Here is a 17,135-nt window from a genome sequence, read left to right on the forward strand (position 1 = left end):
TAGAATCCCTCCCAGAATCCGTGGCAGAACGGCCTCCCCCCCTCCGCCACCCCATGGAATCCCCCCGGGACGGAGCTTACCTGGCGGCGGATGCGGCAGCTCTGGCTGGTCTCCTGGCCGGCCGCTGCCGGGCTGCTGCCGGGCTTCTTCAGCCGCAAATGGCAGCCATCGTAGCAGCCGCCATTTGCGTGCTTCCAGTCAGCCATGATAGACTACGTAAGTATTTACGTAGCCTATCATGGCAAAGAGTAGGGACGCAAATGGTGGCCAATACGCCATTTGCGCCCCTGCTCTTTGCCATGATAGGCTACGTAAGTATTTACGTAGCTTATAATGGTAAAGACGGCCACGCAAATGGCGTAGCGGTCGCCATTTGCATGGCTGCCTTTACCGTGGTAGGCTACGTAAATACTTACGTAGCCTATCACGGCTGACTGCAAGCACGCAAATGGTGGCTGCAGCAGCCCAGCTGCAGTTGGAACTCTGGCTGCGACTGGCCCTGGCCGGCGGCTTGGCGGAGCCACCGTGGAGCAGAGCTGGTCCGGGGAGGATTCCGGGGGGAGGGACGGAGCGCCTCCCCCCCACCGCCGATGCCCCGGGTGAGTAGGATTCGTACATCCCTAGAAATAACCCAGTATGGGTTGTTACCCCTTCCTCTGCATGTGCCGCTCACGTGACTGGGCATTTACATAATTACCCACACCGCCTCGTGGGTTGTTGTGTCATCCGAACCCAGCCCACAGCAGGGTGGGGCAGGGTGGCGTTAGCTTCTAACCCACCCCAAAACCCCTACAACAAGCCATGTCTTTCATGGAGATCTGGAGATTTGCTTTCAAGGAATCAAACTTTGTTTTTCTTATAGTTATTTTAAATTCATATATTTGATTACTGTCAGGGTGGACACTGAGCCCATGGAGTCCCAGAGTAGTTCTGATTCTGAGGAAGAGCAGTCGCTCCTGGGAGAGGAGTGCGCTCCTCTTTCCCAGGGCCAACAGCTGACGGAGATTCCTCCCACCAGCATTCCTAGCTTAGAAAGCAGTCCTGGGAGTGACAGAGCACGGGAAGCAGACTTGGTGGATACGCGACACCGACGCAGAGAGCGGCACCAGATGGAGGGCGCGGAAAGGAGGCGTAGTGCCTGGTTGGCGCGCAAACAACGGCTGCGCCCAGAGGATCCAAGGGAAAAGGGGAGGGTCTCTCCCTAGTCCTTAAGTTCAGGGGTCTGCCAGTAATTCCCTTTCAAACGGGGACCAACTGTTCCAGCTTAGGGCATAGGTACTGTGCTGCTCAGATCTAGTTGCAAACGGTAGAGTTGTTAAGTTGTAAAAGAAGAATAAAGCTTTGAAAGGAATCCCTTTGTCTGTGTCTGGACTTGGCTACTGGATTAGACTGAGAGAGGCCTCCAAGGAGCCCTTGACAGCTACCAGAGCTTGGTACTAAGGACAGTGCAGGTGTGGCATAAGCTTCAGGTACTTTTCTTAGGTTACATCATTTTTAGTTTTAAAGTTTAGATCAAAAGAGGAGACTGCGGATTTTTCCTCACATTTGGATATCTTTCAGTAGAATTTTGTATGGATTCAGTTATCTTTGGGGTATTCTGTAAGATCCGTAGATTGCACCTTTCATGTTAGATTCCTTGCTTTTCGTGTATAAATCATTTTCAACTGGTTATATCTAATGCATCATTTGAACAATTATTTGTATTAAATTAAGGAAAATATCCTCAATTACCACTGATGCAATATTAGCAGCTGAAATCTAGCATAACTGAATGCAATCCAAGACTCCTACAAAGTTTGTTGTATCTAATTGTAGGGCTCACTTGGAAGTAAGTGCAGAAAAGTGGAATAAGTTGCTGACGTCACTGGAAGAGCTTATCAAATGGCTGAATCTGAAAGATGAAGAGTTAAAGAAGCAGATGCCTATTGGTGGGGATGTCCCAACTTTACAGCAGCAGTATGACCACTGTAAAGTGAGTTGCTTATCTTCTTACTGTTCATTTGGCCTCTTTTTGAAAAATGCTCAGTTCATCTGTAACATGTTGTAAAACTGCCCAAAGGATGGGGGAGGGACCACTACAGTCAGCCAACTGGCACTCTGCATAGCTGGCTGCCAGCCACTCAGCGCTGTGCATAGCTGACAGTGCGACAAAAAAGTTTTCCCTGAGCTCAGTTCTGGAGCTGAATAATTATGTCTGCCAGCAATGCAGACAGTGTGCTTACAGAGCACAGTGACTCTCGTGTTTCTTACATATGTCTATATGAATCCATACTTGGACAAGTGCTGAAATCCATTAAAGTGAACTTGGATCATTAGCTAAGCGCCAAGCACTTTCCAAAAGCAAGGCTGGGAAGTGTCAGGCAAAGCAGTGTGTTTTCATGAGATGGAAACTAAATGGCCATGCCCATTTGGTTGATAATCATAAATATTCATAAGCTGCCACAATAAAAAAATACAATGCATGGCATCTTGTATCACATTTTAATGCTTGACTTCAGAAAGCAAATATTCCCCACCCCATTTTCTTTTCTTCTTTTACACAGACAAGCAGGCTTTTCTTTCATTCAGTGTTTGATAGAGATTCATGAACTGAGTTTTATGGGATAAGTGTACAATTTCATATATTTGTACTAAATTCAGATTTAATTGTAAACCAAGTTATTCTTAAAAGCAACAACTGGAAAAAATATTTAAATTAAAAACTAACGTGGATCTTAATCTTTATCATTTCTGGCAATGTTTGTTTAGGGGGGAGGGGAGAGAGGGAGGGAGAGACTTTTCAGTGGTGGCTCCTCACCTTTGGAATGCTCTCTGAGAAGAGGCTGGGTAGGACCCTCATTAATATCATTTATGATTCTGTTTTCTCAGGCTTTTAAGAACTGCTAATATTAGTATTAAAAAAAAAGCAGTTTTGATTTTACTCTTTTGTTCGAACTGTTGCCGTTTTAGTTTGTTGTATTAATTTGAATGTTTTATTATTTTCTTTTTTATTGTATTCTTATGATTACTTCTTAGTACTTTCTTTGCATCCCTGGTAACAGAAATCTTTTTTGAAAGGTGAAGGATGTTAATTATGTAAATGTCTGGGAGTTTTTGGCTATACAGGTAAAGTTGTGATTCTTATCAAGTCCATTTGTAAGTATTACTCAAGTGTGATGGAAAAGTCTAGGCTTTTGACTCAAAAGTACGGCAAAGAAATTGTTGGGTTTAAACTACATTGAAATAAATGGGAACTGTGTAAGAGCATGTGGAGTGCATCCTTTGTGATGGCTATTGACTAACACTGCTAAATGATTTTCTGCTTCATCAGATGTTCCCCATAGTAAATACCTTTGTCTTTACAAAAGAAGATTCACTTGCACTTACAAGATCTACAACTTACAGCTTCTTTGTCAATATTAGTTGGCTATCTGAAGCAAGTTAGAACACTACCGGGTAAATTCCTATCTACTTGCATTTTACAATAAAAGGAAATTGCACAATTTTATATGGAGCAGAACTGGATCATATGCTGGTCATATACAAAGGCATACTATGGAGAAACCACGTGAAGTTATTATCCCAGTGCTATACACAAATGTGGAAAAACCACATATGTTTTCCCACCATAATTCCAACAAATGTGGAAACCCCATTAGGATTACCCCTTATCTAATTCTGCTGCCATCATAAAAAATAACCTTATTTATTTATTTATTTATTTGCCTGCCTGCCTGCCTGCCTGCCTGCCTACCTACCTGTTACCCAGTAGTAGCTGGGTATAGGCATAGGTCAAATCCAAAGGTTAGAGGTTTATGTAAATAAAACAAAGTTATATTAAGTTTATTTTTAAAACAATATTATAAAGCTTAACATTATGTTGGTCACTATATATTACTATTCTTTTATTGGATCACTCATAAACAACAAAGGTGTTACTGTTGCTTTATGAAGCTGGTTATGTGTTCCACTCCCTATCCAAACATAAACCATTTTCCCTACTAAGCTCCAAGCCAGTTAACTCATATCCTATACTGAATGCTTAGTTTGCAGTCTTCCCTCTGGTAGGATTTTTTTTTTTGCACCCAGGTTCCTTCAAGGTTTTCTCCAGACTTCACCTGCAGTCTTTAGTTTGGTCCAGCAGCCACCGTTGCCTGATGTCCACTGCACCCCACTGTTGCTTCAGCTCCTTCCAGAAGGCTGCCTCAGGAGTCTCCCACTCCTCACTCGCAGACCTTCACCAGCTCTTGCCTCAAGCCATTTGGCCTCGTGGTTGTTCTTCGGTCTTCCTTCAGCTCTTAGCTGCTGCTGCTGCTGCTGCTGCTGCAGCTATTCACTGACTGACTCTAGGCTGAGACTGCCCATTTATTACTAGTGCCAGTGCTGAACCTGTCCTTATATTCCATCCAGCCAATCAACTCATTTTGGAGTAGAACCCCCTCCCACACACGCACTAGTAATGCACCAATAGATTTCAATAGAATATCCACAAGTTAACCAATCATACATGACCACTTTTTAATTCCATACTCCTGCATAAAAGAACAAGAACCTCACCTAACATAGCCACTTTCTTGGTAATAACAAACAACTACATGGTAGTTTAACTATCAGTTCGCAAACTGCCAGCCTAAAATTCAAACTTTATGTCTCTTTGTTATGTGAAGGGTTAACATAAGTCTCTGTTCCCAAACAAAACACATTGACATATTTAACTTTTACCTCAGAAAAATAGTTTCTTTACACACAGAGATTTCCATTTTTGTACCCATGGTTTATGAAGAAGCTGGGGATGATAGAGTTGTAATCCAACACATCTGCAAGGCACCAGGTTGGGGAAGGCTAATTTAGGTCATGCCATTTATATAATACTCCAAGAGACAAACATTTAGCATTTTCATTCCCATACACACACTCACACCCCTATCCATTTTACTTCAAGAGAGACAAATTGGTAGCCAACATAATAGTAAAATTTCAGTTGGAAATTCTGCTACCCTGCATGAGGGATTAATTGTACTGATGCATCATTGAACTGCACCTTTTTTGGTATAATAATTTTATGACTAGCCTTTTTATTTGCTTAGATGTAACTGCTGTGAAAATGTTCTCTGTCTAAACAAGGATTATTACTACAGGTGGGCCCAATGAATTCTAAGAAAAACAAATAGTCTCTCTTGTTTAAGCATCATGTTCTGTAACAGGGAGATTAGGGGGTGGGGACGGCGGGAAAAGATCAGAAAGCGAGGGATAATCAAGGCGGTTGCGGAGCCATGTAACACCCCTCTGCCACCAAAACACAATTGCATATATTTGTGATCCTCCACAATAGCACATTGTAGGATCACACAGTCTCCTGTTTAGTAGCACTGATGATGCTATAGGTTTTGCATTATTTTAGCCCCTTGATGACAAGTACTTCATCCATTCCCAGTACTTCATAATTTTTATACATATTCTTCTTGGCCAATCTCTTCCTCATATTTAGTCCATGTTATCTCTTCTGCAACTCCTTATAATTTTAATTTGTTGTGCTCACTCCAAAATAAGTTACAACACTTTTTTTTTTAATGTTGTTCATTTAATGGCTCTCTCTCTCCTTCTGTTCGCTTCCCCCAGTGTATTGCTTCAAAAACACTATGCAAATAAGTATGGTGTAATGCAGTTTTAAATGCATTTGTCTGATTCATTTGGGTGCTACAAAAATGTGCTTGAGCACTGGAAAAATATTTATTCATTTTCTCAATTTGCCCTGAGGTTGTATTATCAGCAGTTACATTTTGCGTAAGTAAGCTTAGAGAGAGAAAGAATGCTATACAGACAGAGGGGCTATAAAGAGGGACAGTGGCCTTGAAACAAATAGCAGCCATTACTAAATACATGTATTTCCAAATTGTTTTGACCTCCTAGTGTTTTATCACATTTCTGTTGTTAGTTTTAACAGATTTATTCCATGATAGGCACAGTCTCATAGCCACTGATTACATAGCACAATTTTGGTAATAAGCCATTAGTCTCTTCTCTGTTATTAGAGTTGTTTTTGGAGACAAAATGTACGAACTACTATAAATAAAACACAAGGAGGGTTTCATTATGACTGAACGCAATTTTTTAAAAAAAATCTGCAGCTTCTCTAATGGCTCTCATGCCTCTACAGTGTAGAGTTTACACAGTCATAGTACAAATACATGAACCTTTTGGGTAAGTACAAAGAATGTTTTTACCTGAACATAAAATTAATAGAGTAGTACGAGTGGCAGCATGCAACAATTTACCATTCTTCTTAACCTCAGAATCTTAAAGCAAGGAAGAGGGCTCACTGAATCAGAAACAGAGCAGAGTACAACGAGGAATATAAAAGGGTCGAACTAGGTGTCTCCAGAAGACTCTTAAGATCCTATTCCCTAAAGCAGTCTTTCCCAACCTGGTGCTCTCCTGATGTTTTAGACTACAACTCCCATCAATTTCTTTTATAGTCTGTTGGTTAGAGAATGGACTGCCTCTTCCTTCATTTTTCCAGTGGGCTTTGAAGTCAGGCAGCACTGACTTAAGAGCAGGCTTCATAATTGTCTTAGCTCTGAAGAAGGGTTAGAGGGAGCATGGAGGGCAGGTCTTACATTTACAGAGACTTAATTGAAGCATATGCCTTAAGATGTACAGAAAGGAAACTGTGTCCTCTACAGTGACTTAAGGAGAATTCTGTGGCTTTCTTTTGTCCTTGAAAGCCTGCATTTGAAATACCACAGGGGGAAAGCCATGGACAGGGAAATTTGGAGTAGGAAAATTCAAGTAAAATGTGTGATCTGTTGCAGCTCCCCTCCCAATTTTCCCCATGGAAAATAGTTTTTCCTATTCTAAAATGATTGTTGAGAAAGGAAAGGGAATTAATCTGTTTTTGGCCTCATCAGGACACAATGGAAGATCTATCCCTGAATCCCTGGAAAGATTCATCCCTGACTCCTGGATAGCCTTGGGGAGTGTCCTCCTCCGCTCCCTGTCTTGGCTGGGCTTCTTATAGCTCTGCCTCCAAATCTGAATCAGAGTCTGAAACCAAACCAGAGAGCCTGGGCCCAATCTTGACATATATAGAAGATAAACAACAACACCCCCTGCTGCCCCAAGCATGACTAGTGAGAGATGTGTGGGTATCTGAGTATCAGAAGCCTTATGTATCAATCGTTTTAGATTTCAAATCCTATTAGGAATATCATGAACCATGGGACAAGAGGACAGGGGACCAGGTCTGCTAATTTCATCTGTTAGAGATTGAATGGCTATTAGCTATTTTTCTTATGAGAGTTCTGATTCAGTGGATCCCAGAAGCTTGTGGTGAGCCCAGTTATTCTTGGAAAGGAAAGCCAGCTCTTCACCACTCAGCAGATCTTGGGAAGAAATCCGCCACCTTCTGGATGACAAAAAACAACAACACACCATACCTGTCATTTAGCAGCACCTGCATACAATTAAGAAAGATGAATCCTTTATAAGGTCTCACCCCTCTCATTCTACTACTCTGGTTCTTTTTGTTGGAGTGCTCTGCTATAGTTTCAGAACTTTCTTCTCTTTAAAAGCCCTCCTTAACACCAAGAGTTTCTGTGTTCCGAGCTAAAAGAATAATAATTAAATTTAAATTCTTCACACAGACAGTATGAATTCAGCATCCAGACAATCTGAAACACTGAATTCTGTTATCTGTATAAATTATGCAAATATGCACACTTTCTCTTATTTTTTATAACTTACCTGCATTTTACTATATTGCATAATGTGGGTTTAATAGGCACGAGAATGAGTCGCGAATCATGCAGGGCAATGAAGCCTCATCCCCCAAACCCTGGAGATCTTAATTCAGTTGCTCCTCTGCCCAGACACATTCGTGCATATCCTCTCAACTATAACGTCTAGAAACCTGCTTTAGAAAACTCCTGAAATTCTTAGCAGTCTAAATACTGCACTCAGTCCCACATTCTCAGCGTGTTCTGCACTATCACATAATTGCAGCATATTCACAGCATATTCACAGCATATTTCTAATTTTATTTCTTTACCAGTTTTCCCCAGAAAAAATGCAGCTAGTTTGTTCAGTGTCATGTCTCCTTCTTTATTAATGCCTCTTCATGTGTACTTACTATAAGAGGGTAGAAAGAGGAGCCAACTCTTACCTTCAAACACCGTGCACACTCATGGTGCAGTGCAAATGATAAAACACTAATTCTTACTGCAGGATTCACAAGAGATGCCAGCTTCATGCAATTCTTACTCTGATTCAGCTCTGCATGTGTACAGATACTGCATAGGCTCTGAGATTGAACATTTCTTTCTGCTGTCGTAGAATCGCATGTGTTTATACCAGTGCTAGGGATGAAGTACTGATTCAGTAGTGAATAAAGTTCTTATCATACACCTTCTTTTTTCTTTATATAATCAAAGCATGGGAAGTGAGAAAACACATTTTTACTATTTGTATTACTAATATTTCACAAGGTGGAGTTCTAGTAGGATCACTGGAGGAGAAAACTGTAGAAGGATATCTTTCAGGAGAGGGGAGTGTATATTTTTCATTCTTTCCCTTCTCCAAAATGATTTATCTGAATGTTTTCTCCAGATGATGGTGAAAAAGAGAAAAGAGGCCAACAAGCATATAAATATTCACTGGCATCGTGAATGGAGGGAAATTTTTACAGATTCTCCTTTTCCCTGCTCCCCTTTGTATCCCTTAAAACTGCTCTGGAGCATTGTGGGGGGGGGGGACTCTCTGGATCAGTGGGGAGCTTCAGGGATCAGCAAAAATGGCTGGATTTCAGTCCAATCCATGGCTGAATGGAGCCCTTCTGTTCACGGAAGACTAGTTAGGATCCAAGCCTGTGGGCTTATTTATGGAGCCCAGAGAATGATGGGTGGGAGAGTTAAGATCAGAAAAGCAGGCTGGAGAAACATGTTGAAATTCTGTGTTAGGTATTTGTGGCTAAGCCGCTAGGATAGAATGAAAATACTGGGATTGTTTTGAAGTGCAGGGAGAAGTGCTGTATTGGAGAAGAGAACAAGTTAGATTGTAAGCTAAGGCCTGAGAATGATAATTAAATGTTATAAAAGTTTAAAGGAGGCAGAAAATCCTGAATTTGCTGTACGAGCGGGGAAGATAATGGGGGTAACTGGGTGGGGGTGGTGAGGATGAACAGAAAGATATTATAGGGATTAATAGTGAAACCTGAAGAGGAGAATGAAACATGCTGAAAGAGCAAAAGCATATAGCAGGAATCAAGTGGAGGTTGGAGGTATTTGAAGGAGAAAAGAGGGGGTGTAATCATGGAACAAGTTTAAAGAAAGTGTACAGAGGATGAGGCAAAGAACAGAAGAAGCAGCGGAAGAGTTATCAGGATCGTGTGGAGGACTGTATTGCATGCACCAGTGGTGAATGCGTTCCCTTTGTACTAATTCTCCCATGATCATCCCTGGCATCTCCAGGTAAAAGGACCTCAGGTAGCTTGGCTTGGAAAGACCGATGCCAACTGGAGAGTGCTGCCATCGTAGTAGACAATGCTGGCTAGGTGAACCAATTGTCCTACTCAGTATAAGGCAATTTCTTATTTTCAGGTTTTAAAAAGGGATTTCAGTGAGTATGTTTTTTAATTTAAGATGATTTTGCTCCTGGCTGTTTTTTAGCCTGTTTCCAAAAGTGCCGGAAAACTACTGTTTTCCATGCAAATAAGCATGGAAAACAGTAGTTGCAGTGAGACCTTCATAACTGTGAAAGAAGCACATATGCTGCCGCCATTGGGAGGACAAATTCAATGTTTACATTGGTGGATCAATTGCTGTAATCGCGCCCTAGGTTTTGGCTATTGCACGATGTTTCTTTTAAATGCAATAACAAGACTTTCAGATGAATTGCTTTTTCATCCACTGTGTGTTATAATATTTGTTCTGTCATTGCCTGTGCCTGCATATCCATCCTTTGGACCATTCTTTTCCTGTCTGGTTTTTAATTGGACTTGGTCCTGCTATACCATTATTGAGTAGTGTTCTAGCAAGGCCTGTGGCATGGGGGATCCAAATGCCTCAACCTGTTCTGAAATCTGAAGCTGTGCTGCCACTTACTCATTCTGTGGATTCCTTCTTGCTGTGAGAAGGTGATGTAACTAGTTCTTGCTGGGTGCATGGCTGTAGAGGAAGAAAAGGGCTGAAGCAGAGCTCTGCAGACAGAGCCAGCTGTCCCACCTGGTGGAATTGGCAATATATATGTGCATAAAGGGTTTGGTAGCGGTGGGGTTATTCATTCATTCATTCATTCATTCACGACATTTATATACTGCTCCACATCTGAACAGATTCTGGAGTGGTGAACAATAAAAGATAAAAGGAATTAAACACAGTATTCGTGGGTTTTTGTTTTTTTTCCAAAACAGAATACCAATAAAAACCATGACTAGTCAGTTGGAAAAGGCTTGTTGAAATAAAAACGTCTTCAGCAGGTGCTGGAAACAAAACAATGTTGGTGCCTGCCTGACGTCCAGAGGCAGGGAATTCCATGGAGAGAGAACCACCACATTGAAGGCTGTAGTCTGGGTAGATTCCAACTTCGCCATAGGTCCATACGGAACCACCAGGACTTCCTCATCTGATGACCACAGGTTGATAAGGGAGAAGGCACTCTCTCAAGTATCTTAGTCAGAAGTTATTCATTTGAATCTCCCATGTGAATTGTACCATATTGTTACTTTAAACTCTATAATGTCATAGTTGCTTAAGTCACTAAAAATATCCATTACAATACAAATACCTGAACAACAACATTTTTTTTTGCAAACTTCACAAGTCTGTTTTGCATTTTACTTGAAGTTTGAGGCATTTAAAATAATTGGTACATTTCTACCTTTGTTTGGTACAGGCAAGCTCATTTTAAAGCAGTCATGTGTAAATCGGAAGCTGTTTATACTGTCCAGAACTGAAAAGCTTATTCCAGCTTCAGAGGTAGAGTGGAAAAATAGTAGTTCCCTTCCAGTATGGAAATGTAATAAATAAAGAAACACCACCATCTAACTAAATATTTTCACTATTTAATGGACAATTATTTATAACTGACAAAACCATGGAAAACACCTTCTTTCTCCACCCATCACCTGTTTATGTGTAGTCTTATCTTACTGCGATGTTGAATCACCTTGTAATAAGACTAGAGTAAGTAATCACAATGAGATTGTGATTAGTTTTCTTGCCTGAGAACAACATGGCCTACACCTGCAACAAGTGCAAGTTGATCACGCTGCTGGAAGAAAAAGTAAGAGGACTGGAGCAGTGACTGTCGACCCTCCAGGGAATAAGAGAATCTGAAGAGTTCTTGGACAGAATGGTGGAACTACAGCAGCAAAGTGAAGACCAGAAGGTTGAAGAGCAACAGCAAGCTGAGGCAGAAGTGGGAGATGCTGAGGTGAGGAAAAATGCAGTAGGGGATACTCCTTTGAAAAGGGTGACAGGAGAAGAACTAGATGCCACTCTGCACCAGTGGAAGCAGTGGAGCTATGGAACCGATTCCAGGTACTTGCAGATGAGACTGGAGGACAGCCTGCAGAGGAAGAATTACAGGGGAACCTGCATGAGAGTGAGCAAGAGGCTGAAGTTCAAGCAGAGGCAATGAAACCCAGGACTACAACAACAAGAAGAGAGTAGTAGTAGTAGTGAGAGACTCTTTGCTGCGTGGAATCGAAACCCAAGTATGTTGTGAAGACCTGTGGACTCGCCAGGTATGTTGTCTTCTGGGAGGACGGATTAGAGACATGTCAGAAAGGTTGCCTGCACTCATAAAGCCCGCTGACAGGTATCCCTTTCTTCTCATCCATGTGGGAACAAACGATACCGCCAAGTGGAGCTACGAAGAAATCATGTCAGACTTTGAAGCTTTGGGGAGGAAACTCAAGAACTTTGGGGCCCAGATAGTTTTCTCATCCATCCTTCCAGTAGTTAGAAGAGGGATAGAAAGGGAAAGAAAAATTCTCTGGGTGAATGACTGGCTACGAAGGTGGTGCTGGCGTGAGATTCTGGGATCATGGGCTATACTTCCTGGAAGATGGGCTGTTGGCAAGGGATGGGTTGCACCTCACAAAGGCTGAGAAGAATGTGTTTGGCCACAGCATGAAGAACTTTATCAAGAGGGCTTTAAACTGAATCCTATGGGGAAGGGAGATGTAAAGTTGGGGGTAACAATGGACGAAGGCTCATGCACCGCAACGGAGAGAACAGCTCTAATAGCACCCAATAATAGTATTCACAAACATGTAGGAAGAAAGCCAGACTATGAAGCACATGGTCTTCGATGTCTATATACTAATGCCCAGAGTATGGGAAACAAACAGAATGAACTTGAACTCTTAATACAAGAGGGAAATTATGACTTGATAGGTGTAACTGAGACTTGGTGGGCTGACTCTCATGACTGGAATACAGCAATTGAAGGATATAACATGTTCAAAAAGAACAGGAGGAACAGAAAGGGAGGAGGAGTTGCACTATATGTGAAAAATACATATCTCTGCACAGAAATACAGGAAGATGAGCTTGGTAGCCCCATCAAGAGCATCTGGATCAAAATAAATGGAGCAAAGAATAAAAGGAACATGGTGGTTAGAGTCTATTACCAGCCACCCAGTCAACTTTTGAAAAGCAAATAGCCAATGTTTTAAGGAAGCATGATGTAGTAGTAATGGGGAACTTCAATTTCCCCGATATTTGTTGGGAGACAAATTCTGCAAAACATGGCCCCTCCAGGAAATTCCTGACTTGTGTGGCGGATAACTTCCTCCTACAAAAAATAGAGGAAGGAACTAGAGGATCGGCTATCCTTGACTTGATCCTAACCAACAGCGATGACTTAGTGGATAAAGTAGCAGTTACAGGAACTCTTGGGGGAAAGTGAAGAACACTCAGAACCACTGTCTCTTATCTTTGAGAAATCTTGGAGGACAGGTGAAGTACCAGATGACTGCAAGGGGGCTAATGTTGTCCCTATCTTCAAAAAGGGTAAAAAGGAGGAACCTGGGAACTACAGACCAGTCAGTCTGACATCAATCCCTGGGAAAATTCTGGAGCAGATTATAAAGCAATCCATCTGTAAGCACCTTGAAAACAATGCAGTGATTACTCGAAGCAAACATGGATATGTCAAGAACAAGTCCTGCCAGACGAATCTGATCTCATTTTTTGAGCAAGTCCTTGTGGACTGTGGGAATGCTGTAGACATAATATACCTTGATTTCAGCAAAGCTTTCGACAAAGTGCCCCATGATATTCTGATGAGCTAACTGGCTCAAAGTGAGCTAGGTGAAACAACGATCTGGTGGATCCACAGTTGGCTACTGAATCGGACTCAAAGAGTGCTTCTCAATGGGATCTTCTCAAACTGGGGCGAGGTAATGAGTGGGGTACCTCAGGGCTCAGTCCTGGGCCCAGTGCTCTTCAACATTTTTATTAATGACTTGGAGGAGGAGGTGCAGAGAATGCTGATGAAATTTGCAGATGAGACAAAATTGGGCAGGATAGCTAATACTTTGGAAGACAGGAACAAAATTCATAGTGATCTTGATAGACTGGAGCGCTGGGCATAAAACAACAGAATGACATTTAATAGGGATAAATGCCAGGTTCTGCACCTAGGAAAAAAACCCAAATGCACAGTTACAAGATGGGGGATACTTGGCTCAACAACACTACAAGCGAGAAGGGTCTTGGAATTGTTGTCGATCACAAGCTGAATATGAGCCAACAGTGTGATGTGGCTGCAAAAAAGACCAATGCTCTTTTGGGCTGCATTAATAGAAGTATAGCTTCCAAATCCCGGGAAGTACTAGTTCCCCTCTATTTAGCACTGGTTAGGCCTCATCTGGAGTCCTGTGTCCAGTTCTGGGCACCACATTTTAAGAAGAATGCAGACAAACTGGAGAGGGTTCAGAGGAGGGCAACAAAGATGATCAGGGGACTGGAAACAAAGCCCTATGAAGAGAGACTGAAAGAACTGGGCATGTTTAGCCTTGAGAAGAGAAGACTGAGGGGAGATATGATAGCACTCTTCAAATACTTGAAAGGTTGCCACAGGGAAGAAGGCCAGGATCTCTTCTCGATCATCCCAGAGTGCAGGACATGGAATAATGGGCTGATTTACAGGAAGCCAGATTCCGTCTGAACATCAGGAAAAACATCTTGATGGTTAGAACAATACGACAGTGGAACCAGTTCCCTAGGGAGGTGGTGGGCTCTCCCACACTGGAGGCATTCAAGACGAGGCTGGACAGCCACCTGTCAGGGATGCTCCGACTTGGATTCCTGCATTGAGCAGGGGGTTGGACTAGGCCCCTTCCAACCCTACTATTCTATGATTCTTTGAGATTTATCACATCATCACAGTGGTTAGCGCCAAACCATAGTTTTTAACCATGTTTAGAAGTGGGTTTGCAAACTCTGATTTGAGCTAACAATGGTAAGGGGCAAACAGCAATACAGATGTAATTCTCCAAAACTGAAAGGAAGGATGAAGGAGTACAGGGCATTCCTATTGTGGGTAGTAAACTAGAAGATTGGGTAGTGTTACATCTGCAGTGGGCTTTAGGGAGATACAGTGAGTAAATATTCAGTGCCAGGATCATCTTCCTGTTGCACAAATAAATGCCTGTGCTGTTAGTCTCATAAGTGACATTTGTTCCCATCATTTCCTCAGAGATTAGGCTGAACTGTATAGTTCTTCAGAAAACACACACCTGTATAGTCAAGCCTACTAGATATCAAATTATTTAGTGGAAATGAGTTTTTCAAGGGGTAACCCAATTTGCATTCAACACAGTTGAGCCATTTTGGTATCCATTGCTATTATTAAATGCTTTCCCATATATTGTCAATTGAAAATCATTGTGTTGTGCTGTGAGCAACTGTTAATGTCAATTACTGAATACTAGTGCAAGTGGAGACTTCTTCAAATCCTCACTAAGCTAATTTGTATGCGTTGATCTATTTACATGCCATGTAGGAGAACATTCATACTAAAAATGGCTGATTGCAACCAGGGGCTTAAGAGTTTTTCCACTGGTTTTGTTACTGAACCTGCTGCTTGGGAAATTCCTTATAAAAGTGAATGTGTTGGGTTAGTTTGATAACAATATAGCATAGCATTGCATCTGGTAATTTAGAAGAATAAATTGCATTAGCTGGTTCTGCTCTCAACATGTGTGTAGAGCCCTTTTAACATGCTGAAATCAGGGGCAGTGCCAACTGGTACTGCCCTTTAGGAGGAGTGGGTTCCTGGATTTTTAATGCAAGCATGTTCTGGATATTTTGATTCTTCAAATAAGAATAGGGAATGAAACTTGCTATATTTATTACTAAATATAGACAAAGTCATACTTTTAACAGTGACTGAAAGAACACTGTTCATCATTGGAGAACATTTTATTCTCAAAGTCTGTCCAGAAAAAAACTAATACAGTGTTACATGTGATTAAAAGGGTTAAAATTGAAATCAACCCCTTAGAGAAAAATAACGTGATTAAAGCAGGGTTTTAACCAGTCTTACTTCACACAAGTGTGATGAGATTCAACTATGGCCAGGAATGAGGGAAAGCACTGCTTAATTAAGGAAAGATTACAAAAGCCTGAAGCATAATTATGTTCATTGAGGTTTACCAGCACAATTTTGCACAACTAGATTTCTTTTGTGGGTCATAAACTGAGAGTTTTGGTGTTCCAAAGCAATTGTTGATTCAGTTCAAGGAAACGTTACATTTTAACTCATTCTAAATGTTTCTGATGTTGCATTCTCCTGCCTTCCTTAAAGTCTAGAAAACTGATAGGAGAATGAATGAGTGAAGACTGTGAATTGGATCCAGACTTCTCATGAGCAGAGTTCTACTCTGTCAGGGTGGAAACTGAGCCAATAGAGCCCCAGAGCAGTTCTGATTCTGAGGAGGAGCAGCAATCCGTGGGAGAGGAGCTCGCTCATCTCTCACAAGCACAGCAGCCGACAGAGATTCCTCCTGCCAGAATTCCTGGGATAGATAGTGACCCTGGCAGCGAGAGAGCGCTGCAGGGGGGCTTGATGGACGCTTGGCGCAGACACAGGGAGCGGCGACAGATGGAGGGCACCGAAAGGAGGCGTAGTGCTCGTTTGGCGCTTAAACAGCGGTCGTGTCCCGAGGACCCAAGGGAAAAAGGGAGGATCTCTCCCTAGCCCATAAGTTCAGGGTCTTCCCGTGGTTCTCTTTCAAACAGGGACCAACTGCCTTACCTGGAGCTTAGGCTACTCTGCTATGTTTCCCCAGTGCTGTTCTTTGCTTTGGCGCTAGCGATTAGTATTTTGAAAGCATCATAAAGTAATAAAGGAATAAAGTCTCGGAAAGAATTCCTCATCATCTGTGTCCTGAGTTGGCTATTGGTGGAGACTGCAAGAGGCAGCTAAGGCGCTCCTGACATACTCATATGGTGGCAGTAGTGGTGGTGATAAGCAATTTACACCAATCCCCCCTTCCCCCTGCAGCCACCCTGAAAATTTGCTCTGCGGGACTGAAAAACCCATCCCACAGGCTGAAATGCCTCGTGAGCCCTTCTGCCCGCCAGTGGCACCATACAGTGGATGCCAATGGCGATCACCCACATTTCTTCCTCTCCCCCCGCAGTGGCCTCCATGCAGCCAGGCAAGCTTGACACAGGGTAAGGCATATGTTTGCTTAGGGGCAAGTGTGGATCCAACCCTATGAATCTTTCTGAGTTCTTGAAGATAAAAAATATAACAGATGTATGGTTTTGTTGTACCAAAATAATTTCAGATATAATGGACATCAACCAGATGCTGATGAACATGTTGGGCTCCTACCATGAGTTATGGAAGATTGAGCTCCAAAAGTGCATATAGAGTGCTTTCCCCACTATAGTTATAATGGAGAGCCACACTTATACACCTAGAACACTGCTGGGTCACTATAGGAAATGCAAGAAAAAGTTTCAAGTATATTTCACCCTTGCCACCTGCATTGTCCCAGAACTTTTCTGGTAACAAGTTTCCAGAGTTTCAATATTATTTCAGTATGCATTTGGAATTTATATTCCTTGGATTTCAACACATATTTGCCATGAATACATGAATAGTACATGAATTGGCTGTGCCCAGAAGACCCAATAGA

The 17,135-nt window shown here is 42.1% G+C and overlaps 1 protein-coding gene across 11 annotated transcripts in view; it reads left to right on the forward strand.

Moving 5' to 3' along the window:
• UTRN (utrophin) overlaps positions 1–17,135 on the forward strand; it is a 507,208-nt gene that overhangs the window by 348,527 nt on the left and 141,546 nt on the right. For all 11 annotated transcript variants that reach the window (XM_084827754.1, XM_084827752.1, XM_084827759.1 and 8 more), the window contains one exon: positions 1,816–1,972. In XM_084827754.1, the coding sequence (XP_084683880.1) occupies positions 1,816–1,972 (157 nt within the window). The remainder of the gene's footprint in view (positions 1–1,815; positions 1,973–17,135) is intronic.

Source organism: Heloderma suspectum, chromosome 1, assembly GCF_057233095.1.
Source record: "Heloderma suspectum isolate Gila_16-S chromosome 1, 16-S_ref, whole genome shotgun sequence".
NCBI lineage: Eukaryota > Metazoa > Chordata > Lepidosauria > Squamata > Helodermatidae > Heloderma > Heloderma suspectum.